This window comes from Lissotriton helveticus, chromosome 4_1, assembly GCF_964261635.1.
Source record: "Lissotriton helveticus chromosome 4_1, aLisHel1.1, whole genome shotgun sequence".
In the NCBI taxonomy this organism is placed as follows: Eukaryota; Metazoa; Chordata; class Amphibia; order Caudata; family Salamandridae; genus Lissotriton; species Lissotriton helveticus.
The window spans coordinates 2,124,683,333-2,124,708,925 of NC_136063.1; the positions used below are offsets into that span (position 1 = coordinate 2,124,683,333).

Here is a 25,593-nt window from a genome sequence, read left to right on the forward strand (position 1 = left end):
TTTTATAACAGGATTCATTTATTGATCCCTTTGCTTTATGTACCATATCCAAGCAGACTTATAATATTAGGTATTTTTGGAGAGTTGCATCTTGCTACAAGGCTACCCCCCTTATATCCTACATGATTCCAGTAGTTGTGCCAGCAAAATAAGCTGTCATTGTCGTATAGTTAATAGATTTTGTAGTTCTCACCGATTCATGGAATACTCGTTGATCAGGGCATAGGCAAATATCAAAGAGAGAAGGACTGCAAAGTCTTCTGATCTGCTTTTTAAAGTTGGTTAGAGGGATTGTCATAGCAAGTGATAGATTTGGAGAAAGTGTCAAACAAGGTACATGGGATACATTGGAAGACATATTCACCAACTAAAGCCTCTATTTCACTCCAAGGTAACCAAGGTAACCCAATTTTGCCTCAAGAAAAGAGATGCTTTGTGATTCACCCAAGCCTTCCTCTGAATCTTGGTCATCTACGTAACATGTGAGTGCCTCAAAGAAAATCATAGTGGTTGATTCACCTTAGTCTTTCTCTAAATTATGGTGATCTAGTTAAACCCAGAGTGCCTCGTGCAGACTGATATTGCTTGATTCACCCATTGGTGTGAATCCTGGTGATCTTGGTAATCTGACAGTGCCTCGAAGAAACTGATACTAGTTCATTCACCACGGACTCCCACTGAATGCTAGTGAAGTAGGTAACCCGAGAGTGCCCCAAGGAAAATTATACTGGTTAACTTACTCTCGACTTCCACTGAATCATGCTGAACTAAGTAGTCCCGGGTGCCCCCAAGAAAATTGATCTTGGTAGATTCAACCTAGCCTCCCTCGGAATCCTAGTTATTTAGGTAACCCTAAGTAGCCAGAGAAAACTGGTTTGTTGATTCACCCTAGACTCTACTTGAATCTATGTCAAATTTCTAACCTGATGATGCTTTGAGGAAACGGGTATTGGTCGATTTCCCCTTGCTTCTCTCTGAATCAAGATGATCTAGGTAGCCGACAGTGCCTCAAAGAAACTGATAGTGGATGGTTCACCATACCGCACAACAACTTTATGCATTTGCAATATATAATTTCTGTAGTGTACCCTTTTGAATTTTGTAATAATTCTTTCAAAATGTTTTACTCTGCAGAAGAATACACCTATCGATTCTGTCCTCTCTTAAATTAACTGTAATTTGGGATATTGTCTTGTACCTTATCTTGGGACGCCTTGCCTTGTGAAATAAAGGTTTAACACTGTCCCGGATGCAGCCACATGATGCTTATTCCTAAATGTGCCTGTTCTCGGGCTGGCAGTCGCTCTTTTTAAGTACTGGCTGCCACTCATGGAACTGCCTGCCGCTTCATCTTAGGCAGGTCCAGGAACTGTTCTCTTTCAGCAGACAGCTAAAAACCTGGCTGTTCCAGCAATAATTCTCCTTGGACGGGTAGGTTTTGGGCTTTGGTTGTCTGTCAGTTGGTCGTCCTTTAGCGTCGGAACACACTGTGGTGTAGCTGTGCGCTTTATAAGTGCCTATTTTCATGTGCTATTGCGGTGTCTTTAGACGATTCTTTGCTATGGTTATTGAGAGGTTTCCTAGGAGATGGCAGTGGTGTGGCTTAAACCGTTTTCTGTGCAGAAGGCATGGTCACAGATGTCTTGAATCGTAGGGGTTTAGGTAATTCAAGAGTTCCTTAAAGAATCTGACACTGAATGTGAATGATTCACACTATCCTCCATCTGAATCCAATTGGTTTCCCGAGTGCCTCATGAAAATGTACACTGAACGATTGACCCTAAACTCCTTACCACTCCAGGTGATCTTGGTACCTCCAGAGTGCCTCAAAGAGATTGTTCTTGTGCGAATGACGGATGAAAAATAGTAGGAATAAAGATTGTCTAGCAAAGTTCTTCACAGGTGTGTGATTGTTGTGTGTTAAAGTACAATTTCAGTATCTAGTGACCTTACGTTTTGGAGCAGCATCACTTTAGGCTCCACCCTGTACTCGTCATGTATATATATTTATATGCTTGTATACAACATTTAAATTCAATGTGTGGTTTAGCTTCAACATGTAGTACATTTAAATGCATTAATAATATTCAACCATTCCAGTCACTAAGAGTTCATATATTAGGTTGATCTATTGACTGATATAATCATATTTATTACATATTCATGTTTAAAAATGATTGTTTGCTTCAAGTGATCTAATACTGTAATGTGCATCCATTTTGATTCTTAACTTAGCTTGACATTAGGCCTCAGATGAAATTGTTTGCCTTAACACTGCAATTAGGCTATTTTCTTTCCTCTGCAGGCACGATATTGCACTTCTCGTTAGTTAGAGAAAGACTTATTGTTATGTATTAGACTGCTGATAGTGAGGCCTGGGAGAAGAAAGTTGGCAACAAAGGCAGAGCAGTGATGTTGAAAGAAGGCCTCATGCTCACTTGCATCAGATGGATGCAACATCCAAGGTCAATAGATGTGTACCTGACTGTATGGAGATGGGGAACTTAGGGACTATGTCGACTCACCTCCAACGCTGTTACGGGACTAGCCCTCAGTGGTGGTGAGCTAAGGATGTTCTGGCAACTCTTGGTTGTACTTTGAATTGGTATTTCATAGCGAGTTAGACAAACTTCAATATGACTTCAAGAGGGAACAGATCTGTCTCTTCTGGGCTTCTCTGAGTGTAAAGTTTCATGCTGAGCACTCTTCTTGAACTCCTACTGAAGCCTGACCTCATGCTGACACCTTCTTTGCTCCCCTTTAGCAATCCCCTTTAGAGTTTTTCGTTTTAGCTTGTGGTTAGACTACAAAAAGAAAACATCTTATGGAACACCTGATTGCATCAATCTGTTTCCTCTGTATTGTGGCTGTTAATAGTTTGTAACTCATCTTATTATGACCTAACTTACTGACATATTTTAGTCTCCAAACTATATTGTTATAGCTTTGAAATCTGTTCCTTTCTCTGGATATGTAACAGTTGGAGTCATGTTTTAAAATAAACTTTTATGGTTGAAGTAGAGGACTCTTCGTCTTCTCTGTGGATTCATACTGATTTCACAGAAATGGAAAGATATTTCTGACGTTATCTCCCTACAACGCTTCAAGTCGACTATCAAATGTCCATACAACCAATGGACTAAGAGCTTTAGCTTCAGATAGCTACACTCCACCAGTACCATGGGGGCAGGATGTGGCATGGTATTGTGTAAACAAACACATAAGATACTATCTGCTAGCTGCAAAAATTCAAATTAACTTTTTGTAAACATATGTTCAAGGCTCCCCCAGTTGGTCACATTGCATAACCTCTTTTCTTGTATGCTAAATAATTTCATAACACTTTGTGTTCTCTCAAAATAATGGGCCAATGTCAGAGTGGGCTTGATGACATATGTCAATACTATGACAGACGTGGAGTGGAGCACATGGCAATATTCCTAATCTATCACATTTGTGGAGTGAACAGATGGGTACAGCATGTAGCTCGGTCAAGACAATGTCGCTGTGTATCTCATGGCCTCTTTCTTGAGTGATTTGCTGCTTCAGTAACACGATGGCTTGGAATTCTTCCCAGCGAAACAGGAGAGCCAAGTGCAGATCAGCATGGCAGCCGCAGCTCCGCCGCCGGTGCAGTAATACGCCCAGCCAAGCTGACACGTCCCTGAGTGCAGAAAGGGAAAAATAATAAATAAAATCAGACCTCACTGATCTGAAAATGCTCCCCTTTATGTAGATACATGTATTTCAGCGTTTAATTCTCAACAGTCAATAGACACAAATGTTCTAAGAGCATAATGTGTTACTCACTTCTAGTTTTTAAACAAGCATTGGCAAGCCAATTGGTCTGGTTTGGGCCGCAAGCTTTTTGACATTGTCAATTAAAGGTGGGTGAGCCAACACATTAACAGGAAGAGCTGAGCCAGAGGCCAGTAAAGGGTCTGGCTTGACTCTTAGAGCCTGCTCACGAGCTCAGCCCTGAAAATATTGTTATGTATGTCATACAACAAACATCACATAAAATATGATAAAATCTCTTAACATTTAAAAAAAATTGAATTTCTTTAACATGTGGATGTTTTGACATTCACACGTCACATTATAGCACTGCACTTAGAAGTACTTACTAAAAGTGATACTTTTTAAACATTAGTGAACATTAGTGAACTAAGGGGCAAGACAGATTATTATAAAGCAACGTTATAGTCTATTAAATCAAACACAATAGTTTTTTGTACAACAGGTATTTTTATTTCACGTATTTGAATGTGCCTTCATTCGCAATAGTGGAAGAAAAAGGAGTTTTGGTAAAATAAAAAATTTGCCTAAGATCACACAAGTTAGGTAGATAAGCCACAAATTGTCCAGGTTTTCTGGTTTCACATTGTACAAATCAGCCACTAAATTGGTATCTATTTGGTTTTAAATCTTTGTGCTTTTTTCTGCAGTTTTTGTATAACGCAAACTTGACTGCCCTTTTCATGAATGCCAGTTACATTACACAAGGTCACAGTTCATTTTTAGGGCGAGGCAGATTAAGAGATTTGCCTGGAATAGGAGGATGTTGAGCCGACGAGACTCAAATCTGATTTCCCAGTTCTAATGTTAGCGGCACTGGACCACATCCTGCGTAAAGGGAGAAAAACAGGTAGAAGCCACATGAAAGCTTGGTTCGTCATGAGCTTGATGTTCTAATAGGACCTTGAGCTGAGCCAGGCTCAAGCCTGGCTCAAGCTATCAGTGGTTGGCTGTTAGACCTGTCAGCCTTAGGGTGGTCTTCGCCCAAACAATTTGCCTGTTTGCCTCACTTTTCACTGAACTGTGTTTGTTGGTTGTAGGACCCAGGGCACTTTACAACTGCGTACCAGAGCTAAAGTACATGTGCTCACTCCCCTAAACATGGTAACATTGGTTTATCCACATTTGGCATATTTAATATTACTCATAAGTCCCTAGTAAAGTGCATGTCCCCAAGGCATGTAAATTAAATGTTGTGTGTGGGCCTGTAGCACTGATTGTGCTGCCCACTTATGTAGCCCTTTAAACAAGTCTTAGACCTGCCACTACACAGCCTGTTTGTGCAGTTCTACTGCCATGTCAAATTGGCATTTAAAACCCCTTGCGAATCTTTAGACTCCCCTTTTATTACATATAAATCACCCCTATGGTAGGCCCTAGGTAGCCCATATGGCAAGGTGCTGTGTAAAAAGGGAGGGCATGTACTTTTAAGTTTTACATGTCCTGGTAGGGAAAAAACTCCCAAATTTGCTTTTCACTACGATGAGGCCTGCTCCTCCCCATAGACTAACAATGGGGGATTCCTTGTTACATCTAATAATTTGTCATTTCTTGTTGGATGAAAGTAGCTCTATTTACTATCCCTTGAACTGTAATGATAAATCCTATTTTATGGTAAAGTCGAATTTGTCATTACAGTTTTAAAAATGCCACTTTTAGAAAGATGTAACATCAGTGGTCCAATCAGAAAGAACATCAGAAAGGACAAAGCTAAATGAATTAACTTATCCTAATTTCATTTATCCAAACCAACCGCATCTACTTCGGGGATAGGGGTGAGATATTACTTCTGAAAACACAGGAGGGCATTTATAACATTATGAATTCTCGGCTAAAGAGGGGAAGGGCCAATCTAACAGCCTGATTCATCAACGGGACGTTTTGCGTGGCCCTAATAGCGATTAATAGCGACTCGCTATCAGGGACACGCAAAACGGTATTCATGAAAAATTTAGAGAAATTAAAGCGAATCGCACGCGGGCGCTAATATCGGTGCGATTATCGAAAATCGCATAAAATACGCTATTACCGGCTACATCCGTGTCGGAATAGCGAATTCTCTAATAGCGATTTCGGCAATAGCGGGACAGCAAATAGCGCGAGATCGGGAAAACGGGAAGTCGCATGTCGAGCACAGCGATGACATCACAACCAGGAAGCAGCCAGGGCCCACCCCCATTCACCACAGTGAGGCAGACCTCGAGTCAGCAACTGGTAGAGCTCCTGCAATTCTGTTTTGATCCAAGCCAGAAATTACAGTGCTGCAATGTCTGAGGATGCAGTTCCTGGGCCCAGCAACACCACAGGGCGGAAGAGAAAGTTAAAATTCTCTTAGCAGGAGCTGGAGCATTTAATAGAAGGGGTGGTGGCCAACCACTCAAAACTGTTTGGGAAGGACTCTAGGAGGGTGGCGGAACAGGAAAAATGCAGGATCTGGCAGGGTATAGCGTCCACGGTGAACTCTGTGGGTGTGGCTGATAGGTCACTGGACGAACTCAAAAAACGCTGGTACGACCTGCGAGGTCGTGCCAAAGAGAGGGTGGCTGAGCGCCTTGGAGAGTCATCGGGCACTGGAGGGGGAGAACCTACAGTCCCTCCAAACACCCCCATGGAGGACCAAGTAGAGAACACCCTGGAGACAGAGGCGGTCATCGAAGTGACTCATCTGGACTCATCCCGCCCCACCCAAGACAACCAAGGTAAGTGGAATGCGACTGCAACCCTGTCCCCTTTGAATGACCATGACCAATTAGCCTCCCATATTGTTCCATAGTCATGCCATCGTTCCACATCAGGTAATGCCCTGAAGCATTGTGGGACATGTAGTGTTGCGACAATGTAGATGTACCACAATGCAGCCAGACAGGTTCCAAAGTACGCAAAGCCATAGCCAGTCAGGGAATGTCACCCAGCATGCATGTAGCAACTGCACGTGTGACAGATACATGCAACTAATGAAGGTCCACTTCCCCTCACAGGTGGTGCAGACAGCAGCGACAGCGAGAGGCTGCAAATAGATGAGGAGGCACAGGATGAGGAGGAGGTGCCGCAACATACACAGCCACCAGCCCCTGCCCCAGCAGCTACTCCCGCAGCCAGGTCCACCACCAGTGTGCCTCCAGCGTCTGGCGCAGCAGCTACTCCCGCAGCCAGGTCCACCACCAGTGTGCCTCCAGCGTCTGGCGCAGCAGCTACTCCCGCAGCCAGGTCCACCACCAGTGTGCCTCCAGCGTCTGGTGCAGCAGCTACTCCCGCAGCCAGGTCCACCACCAGGGTGCCTCCTGCGTCTGGCCCAGCAACTACTCCCGCAGCCAGGTCCACCACCAGGGTGCCTCCAGCCCCTGCCGCACCAACAACGCCTGCCGTGACACCACCAGCAGCTGGTGCTTCAACATCAGGGCCTGCGACAGCGGCAACACAGCGGCCACCCACTGTGTCAGGCCAGCAGAGCATGCGTGGCAGGCCTCGCCTGCAGACCAATGCACCTATCAGCAGGAGGGGGAATGGACAGAAGCTAGTGAGAGTGAGCGTGGAAAGACGCATGCTCCGTATACATCAGCTGCAAGCACGCCAGCAAGGTGCCATACAGCTACAGCTGTACAACATTGGGCGCAATGTTGCCGGAGTGGGGGACCGGATGGACCGCATGACGGCAGCCATGGAAGGTGTGGGGGAGGGAATGGCCAGCATGACTGCAGCCATGGCAGGTGTGGGGGAGGGTATGGCCCGCATGACTGCAGCCATGGAGGCCAGCACTGCTGCAAATACATCGCAGCGCAACGCAGCACGCCGCCGCCACCGGCAGCTATTGACCCGGCTGACCGCCTACACCAGGTCCAATTACATCATAAGCAATGCCACATCACAGTTGTCGCGGCGGTCCCTTGCGCAGCAGCAGCAGCTCATCCAGTGCTGCGAGGATGTGGCCAGGGTCCTTGAGCACCTGACCAGTGCCGTGACAGCTCTATACCCTCCTGCTCTACCTGCCACTGTTGGGGGTGATGATGCCAGTGAGGGGACATCGAGTGTGAGCAGCCACTCTGCCTCACACGTAGGGGCACTCAGGCGCAGCACCAGGCCCACAGCAGCTGCACGTGCCTTGGATGAGGATGAGCCACAGAGGCGCTTGGGTGGTACGCGCAGGAGGCGCACATGACTTCTTTTGACTCTTACAGGCACAGGCTGAGTATAAGCCTGCCCTGTCCTTTCACACAGCAGTATGCTGAAATACTGTTAGCAATGACAACATTTAAAGTGGTACCATTATTGTGAATGAAACAATAATATTTATTTTAGCAGCACACATTGGCGTAGTGTCATTATTAATTTTTGCATGCATTTGTGATTTGTGGGGTGAGGGAAGAGGGTGCTTTAGAAACTGTTCAGTGTGATGTGGTTGCAACGTCTGTGGCCTTCAGCTGGATTCTCCCCGCGTGCATGGCGCGCATGTGCAGGTGGCCGGTCGTCCCCTTCAGATTCACTGCCAGAGATGTCGACAGGTATCCTGCGCTTGGTTGCAATGTTATGGAGTATTGGGCAGACAGCCACAATGCGGCAGCACATTGCAGGACTGTAATACATGGCCCCACCTGTCTTGTGCAGTATGCGGAACCTGCTCTTGAGCAGGTCAAATGTCCTTTCTATACAATTCCTAGTCCGAATATGTGCAACATTGTAGCGCCGTTGCTGGGGTGTAGCAGGGTTGAGGTATGGGGTGAGGAGGTAATCACGGAGGGCGTAGCCACTGTCACCTGAATGAGAGGAGAAGAGGGTGAGTGCCTGTGCTGCGCTGCTACTTCATAGCAATGTGACATTGTCGACAAAGTGTACTTACCAAGTAGGTGTCCTTCCCCAAAGTCTCCCCTGGCCAGTCGTGTGTGGAGGCCGCTGTGCCAAAATATATAGGAGTCATGGGTACTCCCTGGGTACTGGGCCACAATGTCAGTGATGTAAGTCTTGGCATTGCAGACCATCTGTATGTTGAGGGAGTGGTACGACTTGCGATTGCGGAACATATACTCCGTGGCAGCTGGTGAGCAGATGGCAACGTGCGTACAGTCTATGCATCCGAGTACGTGTGGAAAATGGGCTACATTGTAGAATTGTAGCTTTGTCAAGTCCAATTCCTGTTGGCTGGTGGGAAATGTGATGTGTCGGTGTAGCTGGGTAAGCATAGCGTCAACAAAAGTCTTGAGGCAGCGTGACATGGTGGGCTGGGATATCCCCCCAGTAGCCGCTACTATCCCCTGGAAGCTCCCAGAGGCCAGGAGGTGCAGGCTACACAATACCTGCACATGTGTAGGCACCGCATTGGTACGCCTTGTTGGGTGCTGCATCAGGGGGTCAAGGTCGTGTATGAGCTACATGATCATTTCCCCATTCAGCCTGTATTTAGCATATATCTGCTCCCTGGTTTGGCCCAGCAAGGTGACCCGCTGGCGGAATATCCTCTCCTGGTTCTGGCCTCTCCTCCGTGCTGCTCGCTGTAGCCTTCACCGCCTGACGACCATGTACATTCCAGGCATTGTGGAACTCCTAATGCTGCTGCTGATTGTCCTTATGTGTGATTGGTCAGGCCTGAACCTGTTACTGATTGGCCAACAGTTTTTTGAAAAAAAATTTGAATGGCTTTTATGGTTACCACCTGCTTAGAGTTGTCCTTAATTTGCGCGGCGCAAACTGCGATTTTTTGATTTTTCGCTATTTGCGATTTTTCTTGAATACCGATTGCGATTGTATAGCGAATTCGCTATTTTTTTCCCAGGATCGGTGGTTAGTCGCATTTTCCGATTCGCTAATGCTCTCCTACCGGGATTCTGCGATTATTATAGCGAATTCGCTATTATGTATTTGCGACTTGATGTTGAATGCCGATTACGGACATTGCGCCCGCAATTGCATTTTCGCAGCGATTGCGGGCGCTATTTAGCTTGATGAATCAGGCTGTCAACCTCAACAGTAGGTCTTTATCAGGACTGGGTGACTGAACGAATGGGGAGCAACCTGGAAATGTCAATCACCTGGTGAGTGATCTGCAGAATTGATCATATAGGTGATGAATGCAAACCGGCTCCTCTACCGAAGGGGATCTAATCAAACCCTTGTATTGAGTGCCCTTGTAGAAAGACTTAAGTATATGATCATGAGGAATACCACAGTGGATCTACATAGATTTGCGTGTAGACGGAGGCCCCTTAATTAATGAATCACCTTCAGCTCTCCGTCTGTTACAGAGTATCTCTCTGACTAACATGGACGCGGCCGTTCCCCCCTTTCGCCAGGTTGAAACATCGACATTTTGCACAGCCAGGATTGGATAGTTGGTCCACAAAGGGGCAATTATGATTGAAACAATTACTGTTTCCCAATGAGATCATACTTATGTTGTATAATAAATGTAACAGACATGCTTATCTGTAATGAATATTATATATGTAATTAGTCTACTTCCTTTTTTGCTTAAATTCCATGCACAAGCTCTTTTTCTGAGCACTATTTTCATCAATCATTTTTCTGGAGCGACCATATGAAAATAATGTATTTATACTGTTGATTTTCATATATAAACTTTTTTTATGCATTTACATCTTTGTGTGGGGTGAGAATTGATAATGTTATACATGCTTTTCCGTATTTCCAGAAGTAATATCTCAGCCCTATACTCCAGTTAGATGAGGCTGGGTTGATTACATGGTTAATTTAATGAGGTGCTTTGCAATCCCACTACTTAGTGGGTGGCACAAAGACTGCTGCAGTCTCACTAGTAGCTTTTAATTTACAGGAACTGGGTACATGTAGTACTATTTACTAGGAACTTATAAGTAAATTAAAGGTGCCAATTTTACCATGTTGTAGGGAGAAAACACAAGCACATTTAGCAGCAGTAAAGTGTGCATAGTCCTAAATGCCAACAAAAACGGGTTCAGCAAAGGAGGGGAGTGAAGGCAAAATTCTGGGGGAGACCCTGCAAAAAGGGCCAGGTTCAACAGCCAATAGGTATGGCTGGAGGCGAAATGTGTTTATTTCTCCTTGGTTTGTCCTCTTTCTACGTGTGCTGCATCATGCAGCTCATACAGAAAGCGGAAAAAGCCAAGAGGATTGTGTTTGTGCCGGAAGGTGTCCCTTCCTGCACAAAACCAATCCTGCCTACAACGCAGCCATCCTTGCACAATTGTGCAAGGGTACCTGCGCTGGCACTAGGCAGCAGTTTGTCGCCAGCACAGGCAGAGAGCAGGAATGCACCATATAATGTTAAATAAGGTGGCTTGCTACATTGTGTTGGGTGAATATTTTATAAATCTGGGCCTAAGTATTTAAGTTAAATTTCCTCAATTAATGAGACTAGTGTCTATTTCTTCTAGAATGCATCGGGTGGGTTAATGAAAGTCCAAAAATGCAGTTTCATACAGAGTCACGGCATGAAGTTGTCAGGTAACTGGACATTACTGTGGATTTTAATTAAGAATCCCGGTTTTACATTTAAATTGAATTTTTCATATAAATACAGACGGATAAATATTTTTCCTTTGTCTGTATTTATAAATAGAAAGGGAAAAATGGCAATAAATATGTTTTTAATATTGCTGATGTTTGCGAGGTGAAGACGAGAGTGCAGGTTGGGAGAGGGCTTATGTGATTTCAGCTAAGCCCATAACAAAAGTTGAAGTTAAGGGGCCATCAGGCCTCCTTTTATTTAAGTATCCTGGCAGGGAGCTATGAAGGGGCAGGGTGGGGGGGGAGTAGAGACGTACACCTAAAAGCAATTGAGGGAAAACAAATGCACACAGCTCAGCACTTCACGTCACACATTATATATTGACAATAAATCATATGTGCAGGATTTATTACATTAGACAGTGCAGATTACAGGGTTCTTCATAGCTCACTGTGCTATATTAGAAGGATTGCAATGTATTAACTGCAAGTAACAAAAGGATCTCTTTGTTAGAAGCAGTAACCCATTTACCCATCTACACAAATCTATCTAAACCTATAACAACGAAGCGCACATTGCCTATTTAAATAAATGTGAAAAAATATTAGCTGCAGTGTCTTTTTTTTGCTTGTGACAAAATAAAATGTGGATAAATACATATAAAATGACCCAAAAAAATATGGATAAATACAGACAGAAATGTTAAAAAAATAAATACCATAAAACCGAGATACCGAATTTTAATACAGAGCAGAGAAATTCAAAGTTATTTTCAACGATGAGTTTCTTGCACAGATAGCACAGCAAGTAGTCCTCAGCTGTGCCAGTGTGCATAGCCATACTGGTGAATGTTTTGGTCGTACAGGTTTCTCCTGACAAACAGAAAGCAAACTAACTTTACCACTTCTTGGCAGTGGCATCTCCTGGTTAATAGTGCCTGCCCCTCCTGGGCTTCAGGCTCTTCTATTCCGACCTCCCAGTTTCAATAAAATAGTCAACAGTGATCTTCATAGTCACAAGATACGAAACTGGTCCATCTCCACACACAAAAATATAGTTTACGGTGTGGTGGATTGTGTAAGCGTACAAATGGAAGAACACGGACAGAGAACATGGACATTATAGGAGGTGGTATTACTTTTTGCAGTGAACATCATTTTGTACATCAATTTTTAAATATTTTGTAAGTAACTTTCAACCTTGGAGGGCTCAGAAAATGTCCGAACCTGAAAACTTTCAATCTTGTAAATGGAGACAAAACTTCTTCGGTGAAGAGTAAATGCTTGCCAGGGTAGGGAAATGGTGCAAAAATTCCAATATTTCCTCGAGGTCTCAGGAAACGAGCTTCCCGTCGGAAAAGTATCAGTTCAATGGGTAAAAAGAATAATTTGTGCTAATGTGACTGCTGCATCACTATCTTTTGCTGGATTTTCCACCATGTCGCAAATTATGCATTAGTAATTCCTCAGTATTGGTGTGTTATATAGAGGTGCAAGCCTCTGATTCTGTCTAATCAGGAGCCTAGTTTATATTTTCTGTGACCTTTTAAAGTTTTTCTTTGGTGCCCTCTGCTGGTACAGTATTTGTTTCATGTAGTAGTCGAAATGACGAAGAGCATATATATATTAAAAGGCAAACCAAAACGTTAATATTTCTTCATTTGGAAATGCATATAGAGAAAATCTGCATGTAATTTTCAAGAACTGCACTATGGGCCATGTGAATAAAATCGACCTACCTCATGAATATTAATGAGGTAAGGTGCAGTTTACAGCCCATTATTAATGATAGCCATCACAGACATGGTGAACTACTGAGGTCAGCAGACCTCCATGTTGTGATTGCTTTTGAATAAAGCAATCTTTCTTTCTTTTAAATACAGCCCCTTTTCCTGAACGAAAAATGTGATGCGTTTAAAAAGAAAAAAGTGAAACTTTGAAGCTTTCTTTTTTTAAGAGTATGCGTTGGTCCGCTGGGACACTACTTGCTCTAAAAAAAAAAAAATCCATTTTCAAAGAGGAAGGAGTCCCGCTGGAACAGGAATTTGGTTGTAAAACATTAACACATCCCATTCAAATTTGGAATGGATGCCCAAAAAATACCCCTTCCAAATACCGAATCACAAACACAAATTGCAATTTGTGCTTTGAACATATGTAAAAGTATTTTTGCGGTTTGAAGCTTTGTGCATATGCCTGTAGTGCCCTCATACTGCCATCACTAGGCAATCTGTTTTTTTTAGGAAAACAGGCACCACAGTTTTGACCTGCGCCAACCATGCCCTGCAAACCGCCTGTAATAAAAATGTTACTTTCACACGTAAACCATACAAGAATGACCACACTTGTATGCCACAGTTCTACGATCCAGATATATCAGCAAATTGCTTGCAACAGGTCAAAATTTCAGAAAATGAAGCCTCTTCTAGCATAAAAAAAATTCAAAGGTCAGATCCTGCTATAGACTTGTGCAATTAATGGCATGTGGACATGGGAAAAGAAGTTGCATTGAGCATCAGTTTCCCGGGTGCCCTTTTGTATTGTTGGAACTAGACATAGTCACTGGAATTATGCGATTTTGCAGCTGCAGCATTTACTGTGTAATTATGGATTTGCAGCATGTGCCACATAATCCATTATCTGCTGCTTAATCTCCCCCTTTTAGCAAATTTGTTTTTCTAGTTCACATTGATCAAAATGTACTAAAAAATAAGTAACACGTGATGTTGCACAGTTGAAGGACCTTCGCAATGTTTAACTGGTCATCTTTCTGTTGCTAATTGCTGTATTGGGTTATCAGACTAGTTCTAATGAGGTGATACCTTTGTCTAGATAGTTCTGCTATGCGTAAAGATGACAAAATAATGAGGCAATGCTATCAAACAAAGTGCTGCATTGTGGCACTTAATTTGTCTTTTCTTGCCACATACTTAAGTAAACTGTGCCGCATAATTTTGTCCTCCCTGCTGCATAATTTCTTTGGACTTGAATGCTGTGCATGCACAAAGTGATTTGTGTTATTAATGATGCCTGAGCGACTCTATGACAATGATGATGATGATGATAGTAGTAGTGGTTATAATAATATTATTAATTTGTATATTGTACTTCATACGCACATGTGTCATTTCTAAATGCTTTAGTAGGTGCCATTAAATCCCACGTTTAATGGTTGGGCACTAGTCAACCGAGATAGTGTTAGTGAATTTATGTTTGTGAAAGTATTTTTTATTTTTACTGTTATTAGTTTTGCATTTGTTTAGTAAAATCATTAAATACTTATACAAGTATCACAGCTAAAATCGAACACTAATTAAATAAGGTCAGATTTCAATTCGGATACAGTACAATAACGCATATAGATCTCATTATATAATTCATAATAACTGTCAGATAAAAATGTTATCAATTACCTTAATTATCATTCACTTTCTTACATTTTCTCTAATACTATTTGCTCGAATAAACAGGTATTGTTGCCTAAATGTTCTAAGGATTCCCTTGAATTCTCCAGATTATCTTAACCAGTCTACGTAAAGCAGTAGAGGAAGATATGACCCTTTTATTTCCGGTACCAGGCGGTGAGGTGGGGTATTTGGAGCTAATTGGATTTTTAATAGAGCCATTTGTAGCCAGGAAAATAAGAAAGGGGCAAGAAAACACCCTTGAGGAAGAGTAGAAGAAAGGTATACGTTCACCTCCACTGCCAAAAGGCACAAGAACATCGGCAACCCCTATTTTCAACAGAGTTTTGAATTATTAAAAAAAGATTATGCATTGTTCCTTCGTACTCAGACATCTTTGAAGCCTAGCTGTATCTAATTTAGGACTCCTCTCAATTTTCAATTGTGTAGTATCTCTAATAAGATTCTTCCAAAAATTGTCATTGATGAATAAATGAGTAATATATTGGCCAGTGTAGGATATCCGCCTTTTCTGCATGGCCACCCCATATTTCTCACCTCTTGCTGGACCCTATATTTTTGTTGATTTTAGAACTCTGTGTACTTTACCCCTACTAACTAGGGGCAAACGGCCTATGCTCCCAAAGGTCGAACTGGCATATTCCTAATTGCTATATTTAACTTACCAGTAAGCCCCTAGTGTATGGTACAAGGTGTATTCCAGGGCCTGGAAGTTAAATGCCACTTGTGGCCCGCAGCACCTATTGTCCACTCAGTGGCAGTGCAAACATGGCTTCGGGTCTACCCTGTGTAGCCTGACTGTAGCAGTGTCAAACCGGCAATTTAATATGTCAAAATAAACCTTTCTTTAAAATATTAATAAGCCACCCATATGCAGCCCATGTAGTCCTCATGAAGTAGCATCATTGTTAACAAACAATACCAATCTCAATCATTCCTATGCAGTTTTTGGCATATCTCTTCAAGAGGTCAGCAGACTAATCCATTTTTCAAAACAGCATAAGACTCATGTTGAGGCAATACAAAAAAGTCAACCCATGTTTCGCAGTGTAGGTATCATAGCTTCTTCAGGGTAATTTTCCTAAGTCCTTGTTAGATAAAAAGTCCAAAAAATGCACCATCAATCTTTACAATAAAAACTGGTCAATGCACAATGGATAACTAAAGGTACATGACACTTAAATCAAATTCAACACCCTCTTTCTGTACGTTACATATTTCATACTGAAACACATATCTGCTATTTACACAGATATTGGCAAATGCCCATGGCACTGGTGGGGATAGGTGCCAGAATAGTCCCCTCCCCCCCTAATAACCTTCTTCATGGATTCCTTCACTACCACCCTCCAATGGTGCCTCTCATCTCTCTTTATGAGTTATGTAAGTGTGCAAATCAATGTATAGAAAGCATATGTCATCCATACTTGTAGGCATTATATGTTAAGAATACTTGGTCTGGAGAAAAGAAGGGACATATAAAGTAGATTTTTGCGATGTGCCGTAACCAAAGTTGCTGTGCTGTGTTGCATTAAAAGGAGAGAGAGAGAGCACACAGTATCATATCATATATACTAAGTATCATATCTACTAAGATGTGCTCGCGTACCTTAGTGTGCCTTGCACTAATATACACACCCCTGCACCCTAGTGAAAGTGTGTAATGCCAAGCTTAGCTTTTATACTTGAAGGGTACTCTTCTGGCAACCAATTTTATGCTTTGACAAAGTTTAACACATTACCACTTTGTATATGTGCTGTACATTGCAGCACTCATGCAAAGTCAGAAAGGTTTTGACAAAATAAATATTTTCTTCAACTTTATGCCTGCTTCGAGGCGGCATTTTTTTTTTTCATACCAATCCCTTTCCACTAAAGTAGATTTGTGGCTCAGCCTTGCTGATTAGGAGCCAACCCTAGTTGTTTTCAGGGTAAGTAAGGATTGGCATCAGAATCCATGGGTGAGTGCATGGGAACGTTCATGTACAAACCATTGTACTCCCCTGTGACATAAAGTAGTGCATAGTGCTTCTTTGTGTTACTTCACAGTTACTGTACAAGGCAATTCGGGATTTGCACAGGAAAGAAAGCCCCAAAAAACACTAAGCAACAGGTTTGCATCAGTTTTGTGATGCACACCAGGCACAAAACTTTGAAAAATCCACCCCATAAATGCAACACAATGATTGGGGTGCCATACTAATAAAATTGTATTGCTACCCAAAAGAACCCTTTTTAGCAACCTTAGAATAATGAAAGATTGAGGGGAAAATAATAAGGTTTTAAACTAGTGCCTATTTATGTGCAGCGCTTCAATGCCAATTTACAGATCAGTGTGGTATATTAGGAGGATTGTTACTTATAAACTCCAAGTAACAAAAGAATCTTGTGGCAAAAGCAAAACAATAACCCACTGAACTATCAACATAAAATACTAATCTGTAATCTGCATATCACACCTTGGGGTCCATTAGGATGGCGGGCAGATTGCCCCCGCCAGGCCGGCGGTAGCCACCGCCGGCCTGGCGGGGGCAATCCGCCCGCCATCCTGACTCAAAACACCCCCCGTCATATTATGATGGCATGGTTGGCCGCGGCGGACGGAAAGACCGTCTGCCCCTTTTCCGCCCCGGTCGCCTTGCGGCCGGGGCGGAAAAGGAAAGGCATGCGGTCTTCACTTCGGGGGGCCCCCTGCGGGCCCCCGAAGTGAAGTACAGGGGGGGGTGCACACAGGGGGAACCTGTGGTTCCCCCCAGCATTCACATTTACAAAGCGGCTGGCACCGCACGGTGCCTACCGCTTTGTAAATGTGAATGCATTTATGCATGTTTACCATTGTAGCGGGCGGTGCTGAGAGCACTGCCCGCCACAATTGTACACATGCATGATGCGCCCGCCACTGTGGCGGGTGCATCCTAATCCCCCTCCCGGGATCCCCGCCCTTATGGCGGGTGGTCCCTTAGTCCGATAGGATGGCGGGCGGGCAAAGCCCGCCCGCCCTCCTAATGGACCCCCTTGTGTTTTGCAGCAGGAACATTAACACTTTGTGCTACTATATGATGAGTAAAAACTGGGAGTAGATAAATCGAATAACTCTCCATCAAGTGCATTAACCACCAGAGTTATCATGCTGTTGTAATCATCCTTTGGAAACTCAACGCACACAGGATCTCTGCAGGCTGCTCTTATCTCGGTTCAGCTTCTCATGAAGTGGGCGCTCCCTTGATCTTGCCACCCAGTGCAATAACACTGTTAGCGCCACCCAAAAACGTGTACTGCAACATCCTATAGGTTTAGCTACGCAAGAACACTGCAAGAATTCACACCAAATAATTAGTTGGATAAAACTACATCTAAAAGTCACTTTCCGTCTATGAGCATTACCCAAAACTGGCCACCAGAGAACACTCCTGCACCATATATGAAAACATGAACACAGTAGTCACAGTAGAGCCTTTAATCATCTACATTCACACACTCAAATGCTTTCAATTTTCCCAGCACTTTTATGTAGGATTCCAGTCTCAGCTCCAAGGGGGAAACAGGTCTCTGTTTTCCTTCTTCCTGCAACCACCAAGAGTCACAAACTTTTTTTTGTTGCTAGAAAGTCAATCTTGGTCTCTTAATGCCCTCAAGTCTTCAAGACAGGCTTCCAGGAACAAAGGTATTTCTCAAGTCTGGGCACTCCTAACCTCCAATCCCAAGTGGTCAGCAGTGCCTTCTTCAGATCAGGGAGACAGTTCATCTGTTTCTGTAGCAGTAACAAGAGGCCAACGACTTGACCCTTACAGAGCAGTGCCAATCCCCAGGAGTCCTTCAGGCGTCTTTCCTCAGTAGTTAGGAAATATTTTCATTTCTTCCAAATGTTTCTTGCCAGGTCCAGAAATGTCCTGAGAAGAAGGTGAGAAGGTACCAGTCTTATGCACTGGGCAGTGATAGGCGTTGTTTCTTGGTTTACTGCATTCCTTCGCACCAAAAGGTCTCAGCCATGCACCCAGAGGAGCCACAGCCACTCCTTTACAACCCTCCTATCCAGATGTGGTGTCTTGCCCTCTGTCAGTGCTGTAACTGGTTTTCCCTCTCACTAGTAATTGGTAAACAGCGTTTACAACGCAACTTTTACCATGCACTACCTTTACCACGCAACTTTTACAACGCAATTCGTTACAACGAATTGCGCTGGGGGGCGCTGTAGGATAGGGAATAGTTTAATATACTATCCAACACATTCCCTACTATCCACGGGGACTGGAGTTGGAATAGTAAATTAAACTATTCACTATCCAGCGCCCCCCATCGCAAGTCATTGTAACGACTTGCGTTGTAAAACCTGCGTTGTAAATGCATGCGTGGAAAAAGCATGCGTTGTTACGACATACATCCCTAGTAATTGAGCCATAAAGTCTAGGGATTCTCTGGGAATGGATGATAGCATTCATAGCAGTTCTTGACATTCCCATTTGGCATTTCCAAGTGAAAGGAAGAGCTGTGAAAGTAGCCCTTTGTTCTGGAGATTCATCCCATCCCACTTCCAGGTGGCTAATCCGTGCTGCCACCTCTTGCTGATAACACTTCTGCCATGCTGCTGCCAGAGGCCAAGACACTGTCTGACCCGAGGAGAATCATTATCAAGCCAACCAAGGACATGTATGTGGCTCCTGGGGCGAGACCGAGAGGAAAGTCAGTGCTAAACCAGTTTACTCTTAGGAAGAACAAAATGCACTTTCCTAAGGTTACTTTTCTGATAAAGTTATCAATAATCTACTTTCAGAATTACATTAGATTTTTTAAACTAAGTGGAAAATAAATTAGTCGTCACGCAAGCATTTGTCTTCACATAGATATGAAATTGTGATTTTATTCAGACCTATGCTTGTTCATGGATATGCAGAATTACCCACAGCAAAAACAACTGCTAGGTATATGTTTGTTATGTGTATTACGCCACATTTTAACATATTAAACACTCAGCCCTCTGGACAAACCAGACAAACTTTAGGGCTGGCTTAGATTAATACACTTATACAATTCTCTGTGTGGCACAGCACTTTTCCTTGCATGTGTTATTGCAGAGCTTTTAAACTGCAGCCCATCCAGAGCAAAATGGTCATCGCTGCAGCCATATATTTTTGTGATGTGTTTGCACAAGAAATACAAACTGGAGACCACTTATGACATTTAACTTCCATGCCACTGGTATATCTGTTGTGTCATCTACCATGACTGGTTGGATACTTATGCACATTAGGTTAAACCAATGCATACTGAATGTTTTAGGAGCACAAGACATACATTTTGCCACTGTCTAGCAGTATATTGGCTCTATAGGCCTAAAGCCAGGTAGGAAAAAGCGGGGAGACCAAAACACATAATGATTTCCTTTCTTACACACATGAGGTGTGTTATGTGTTGTGATTGCTGCAGGTCCTAGTTCGAGCCAACAAAGGAGTTTTCTTCCTGCTAGCTTCTCTGGGTTCACCTAGGTCCCTTCAAGTGTCTTCTCACACAGTTTTGGATACAGCAGTGTCTGTGTCAATGTCTTCTCTCCAAAACTCCCTGTTTCTTCCAATATCCTCTTACGATACATCTCTATCGCTGCCATTGTCCACCTGGATGCCGCTCTGTCTCTGCCTGTGTCCTCTCTGGATACAGATCTGCATCTCACACTGGGTTGACCTCTCTCCTTGCCAGTCTCCTTTGATACAGCTGTACCCCCTAGTCTGACCCTTCTAGGTACATCTCTGTTAATGCCAGTGTCTTCCTTGTATACAACCCTCCCCCTTCCAGTGTCCTCTTTGGATGATGATGTACATCAGGATACACCTCTTTCCTTCCCATGGATACAGATCTTCCACATCCTCTGTCCTCTTTAGATATATTTCTGCCCCGTCTGTGTCCTTCCTGAATACAGCTCTATCCCTGCCTGTGTCCTTTCCTGATACAGCTCTACCTCAGACTGATTTCCCTTAAGATAGATCTCTATCAATGGAAATGTACTCCATGGATTCAGCAGTGCCCCATCCTATGTCCTGGTAGAATTCATATCTGGCCCCGTAATTGTTCACCGTAAATACATCTCTGTTATTGCCTGTGTCCTCCCTGGATGCATCTCTGTTCTTGCCTGTGTCCTCCCTGGATACATCTCTGTTCTTGCCTGTGTCCTCCCTGGATACATCTCTGTTCTTGCCTGTGTCCTCCCTGGATACATCTCTGTTCTTGCCTGTGTCCTCTCTGGATACATTTCTGCCCCTCTCAGTGTTCTGTCTGTATACAGCTACACCCCTTAGTCTCTCCTCTTTGGATACCAGGGCCGGCTCTAGGCTCATGGTGGCCCTGTGCAGGGAGCGTAGGTGGGGGCCCCGGAAGTGGGGGTCCGGACGGGGCGGAGCTCAGGAAGGTGTTTTAATAATACGTCCAGAAAAGTCGTTAGATGATTGACCAGTACCTACGGCTACTCCTACTACCCTTCCGATTTCGTCTCAGAACGAAACAATTTAGGAGGAGGAGGGCATTGTGACACACGACATGAGGGACTGGGCACATCTGTGACCTGCATGGTGCATGCTTCACTTTGCAGCTGGGATATCACATTTAAATTTGTCTCTTTATACTTTGTATGAGTGACTGAGGCCGGCCTGTAACTAGACTGCACACAGATCTCGCCAGTCGCCAGCAAGTGTATTCACCACCAAAGTTATCTTACAGCTACAATGCTTTGGAATTTGTTGGGTAAACAAAGATCTAGGTGTCTACAGTCTAATCCCCTGCAATAAACTATTTTAAAGTGAAGCCTGCTCGAGAGAAAACAAAGTATAATTAGAGGAGGTATAATACAGCAATATATGGTAGACACTCGAGCACAAGAACAAACGTTACGTTCGTAGGCAAAGGCAATGGTGGCACTTGTGCAAGTATCAAAGCAAATAAAATGCCATTACCACGCAGTCCCCGGCAACACTCACTCGAAAGATCTGCCAAGGTGCCCTTTTTGTCAACTGGAGAGCATCATTATATTCCCACCCAGCCAGGTAGATTTGTCCACACACGCCCACTGCATTAATCTGAAGAGGATCAAGTGCACAAAATCTGATAGTCTTCAGAGCATCACCCCCATTGGACACACCATGCCATGCAAGGCGTAGATGGCAAGGGGTCATCTCTGAGGGGGGGACTCTCTATGCAGGCAGTAGAAGGCAAGGCGTCTTCTTTTCTGGGAAGTGCTGTGCCAAGAGTAGAAGGCAGACAGAGGTCATCTCTGTGAATAAGGCATATGCGTGGTTACGGCAAGAGTGGTTCGGCTAGTGGGGAAAAGGCAGGTGTGGCTCAGGTGTGTTGGTTATTAAGGCCGTTTCCCATTGTTACCATATCAAAGCAGCAAAGCTCTTTTTTTTTCTTGTTTGCGGTCAGAATTTTGGCTATTCTTGAATTTATTCTTTGCATTTTCAGTTCTGTAATTTTTTTTTTCCTTTTATAGGTGCAAGACTGCGATGCTCAGAATGCAGAGTAATAAACTGGTCTGGATGAAATACTTGTGTCTCTTGTGGCACTATTTGTGATCTCTTTAGCTCAACGTTGGCCTGTTCATGGAGTTAATCCGAGCAAGGTTGCTTTGTCATTAGCAGCATAAGGATTCAGGTGCAGTACGTGATGAAAAGGAAGCACCTATAATCTAGAAACTAGAATCTAGGACTGAAGTCTGATTGCATTACTGCCGGCCCATTCAGAGTATCCAGGTAACTAGCATAGCAGAGATGCAGACATTTGAAATCGCTAGATTGTTTTGATGGACAGCATATTCCCAGAGTGCAAACGGGCATCATTCCCTGGATGCCCACAAGATTCAAATAATTATTACATTGTGCCAGGGAGATTGTTTTCAAGGGGGTGTCAGAGATGTGTGGCAATAATATATACACAATGAATAAATGGTTGGAGGTATTGCACTCTGCTGTCAAACTAAACCACTTGCACGGTACGTGTGCTGCACTAGATTGGTGCCTGCTGAACCCCAATAGAACAATTGATAAATTAGATATGATATGCTTTCTATAGGTATAAATTAGTTATTGCAGCTGATTCCCCGAAGGGGTAAAACATACATAGTGTTACTTAGAACAGGTTGATAAAACACATAATCTTACACATATGATTTATAACTTTATTTTGTATGTTTTTATTGATCTGCAGTATTGTAGAGCAAACTGATTATAGCATTTGCAGTACATGTAATTCAATGATATTTGTTTAGCTGTTTATGCATTGCACTTTCTTTCTTCTCTCTTCGTTCTTCCCCACCCTAAAATTAACGAATGAGACTCTTGTTAAACCGCAGAGAGTAAGGTTTTTTGTTTTTCATGAGCATTGTTACTATTCCATATACATCCACTCGCAACATGCCCCTTCTAAGTATGACTGTTTTCAGTCTCTAAAGTAGAACATGATCTACACTCAATAAACTGGGAATAATCCTCTTCAAACATGGCCACCACCGATCTGGGATGTAGTCCGTTCTCGTTGTTATGTTCGGGTTCACTGCACAAACATAAGTAAAGGACTAGAGTTATCGGCAAAACAGCAGCGTTAGCAATGAGGGAAGACGCCGTTACGACGCCGTGTCTCCTGTACCCCCGGTAAGAAATAGAGCAGCGTATGCTTCTAAAACATGGCGGTAATCGGTTCGGCAGACCGAGCATTAAACGCGGCTTTTGCTTTGTTTATCTTCCCCAGTACGGGAGTATGCTGAATCTTAGCGAGACCGTGAGAAAGTAAAAAGGCTCGCAGGTAAATGAGTACCTCGATTCGATTTTGAATAAACTTGTATACAATCTGACGGTTCCACATAAGAGTGGCCCTAAAACAACTCTTATTTGCTTGTTTCAATAGATCCCCGAACTTCCCAGTTAAAATAACATAGAACTCCAGGTGAGCATGGCGTTTAGAATATTTACACTATTAATATAGTGAGTAAACCGCCGTGGCTGTTTAAACAAATAGGTATTTATTTCATTTTAATTTTTAATTATTTACAGACAGTTTTTCGTCCACCGGGAATCAAGGTAACATTAATAAGCACTACGTGATACTCTGTGCTTTTAAAAATTCTAGTTAATTTACTCACATGATCATTGATTTCTTCAGATACTTCTAAATCATGTAGTACACGCAACTACTCTACAACCAGTTATTTAGGTAAGAGAATCAAGTACTATGCCGGATAATGTAAAATTATTTCCCTAAAGCATTGACATTAATTAGGTGTCCCTTTCTTTTCTTTTCTTTCATAGGCCCCTGACGAAGGGGTTCAAACCCCGAAATGCATTGGGTTGTAAATATAACTGTGTTTTGTACCAATTGATTTGTGAAAAGTGTATGATGACAATACAATAATTGTGTACTATTCATGTATAAATTGAATTGAGATATATTTTATTTGTTGATCATGAAATGAATCAAAAAACAAAGAATATGTATCAAAATTGTGTCAATTTGAAAAATTTGAAAAATTACATTTAGTAAGTGCGCGCTAGAGTCCTGGTGATCTAGTGATCCCAGGCCATAATAATATATACACAGCAAATGCAATATTGCAATTTGAAGAGATGACCTCCCCTCCCTAGTAGTGAGCATCTAATGCTAACCTCTCCCAAATCTGCACGACTTTTATAGGTTTTCTTCGAGCATTCATATGACAGTATATATGGCAGGAAGGAAAAACAGATTAGCAGATGAATAGCTTAGTAATGAGAAGAACAAAAAAACAGGACCTTGAAAAACATACAAGAACTACATTTTTAGGTCGAGCATTCGAGATATACTTTATACTTATGGCTCTGAGATCGGCCCTCTTGTCTGCGTGACGCTGCTCAACAGTGCCTGTAAGTAATATTCACACTCACAGTCATCACAGATTGAAATTAATCTATATACCTGTGCAAGCAGGTCCGCTGTCCTCTGAGAGTGACTCTCACCGCAGAGGCGTCACTAGGGTTGGTGTCACCCAGTGCGGTAACTCATGGTGTCACCCATGCGGTCTGCATCCATCAGTTGCTGAAGAGGAAATACGCATTGATGCTGCTTAACTGTGTCGATACAAAATGGAACAAACATTGTCCTTGTTTGACAGCCACACTATGTTTTAAATCTCTTAAGCTAAGGTTCACGAGAATGTGAGGACGGGTAAGCGAACTAAGGGCCAGAACAAAGCAGGCATGGAGATTCTTCGTTTCCAAAGTTTAACCAGGGAACTTTGCCTTGTTCTGATTTTGCTTGGCATTCTGACACTTTGTTATAATGGACTAAATGGAACTAGAAGTCTCAGAATGTAAAGCCAAAACTTGGACTGGTTTGGTACTCCAAGTGGGCCTGATAAATCTCTGATCCAGATCTCTGGGCTGGACCCATGCTGGGTCAGAGGGGTGGCATATATTAAAATTGTTTTTATGTAGCGCATACCACCCCTGAAGAGGCGTAGAATGTGAAGAATTGTGACATTGATGTGGAGTTTGACAGGAAGCTGGTCAGACCGTCTTTTTTCAATTGGCCATGTTTATTCTTTGCATCCTGGAAATTGTAGTCCTGATTTTAAAATGGGATAAATAGGTAAAAATCCTAACATGAAAATCGGGAAAAGATATATTGGATGAACTACTCAAGCAAGCAGATGTGAAACTTGAGGACCCTGGAAGTGATATGAGTAGGGAACTGCGTATTTTATTGTACTTGGGATAGCTAAAAAGATTAATTAATGTGACCTTGTGCGCTGTAACTGGTGCTCGTGTAAAGTGCTCCAATACGTTCGAGATTACTTCACGCTACATAAAAGTGCAAAAAAAAATGATTATATCCCTGGCGCAAACCCCCATCAAACTCTTGAGAGAAATGGGGGCTTTCTAGCAGTGACTGTTAGAGGACAAACCAACACAGGGAACAACATTAA

The 25,593-nt window shown here is 43.0% G+C and overlaps 1 protein-coding gene across 1 annotated transcript in view; it reads right to left on the bottom strand.

Annotated features, from left to right (window-relative positions):
- Positions 1-25,593, bottom strand: part of LHFPL1 (LHFPL tetraspan subfamily member 1) — a 269,752-nt gene continuing 244,159 nt past the window's right edge. The window contains exon 4 of the mRNA XM_078688816.1: positions 1-3,664. Coding sequence (XP_078544942.1) covers positions 3,546-3,664 — 119 coding nt within the window. The 3' untranslated portion in view covers positions 1-3,545. The remainder of the gene's footprint in view (positions 3,665-25,593) is intronic.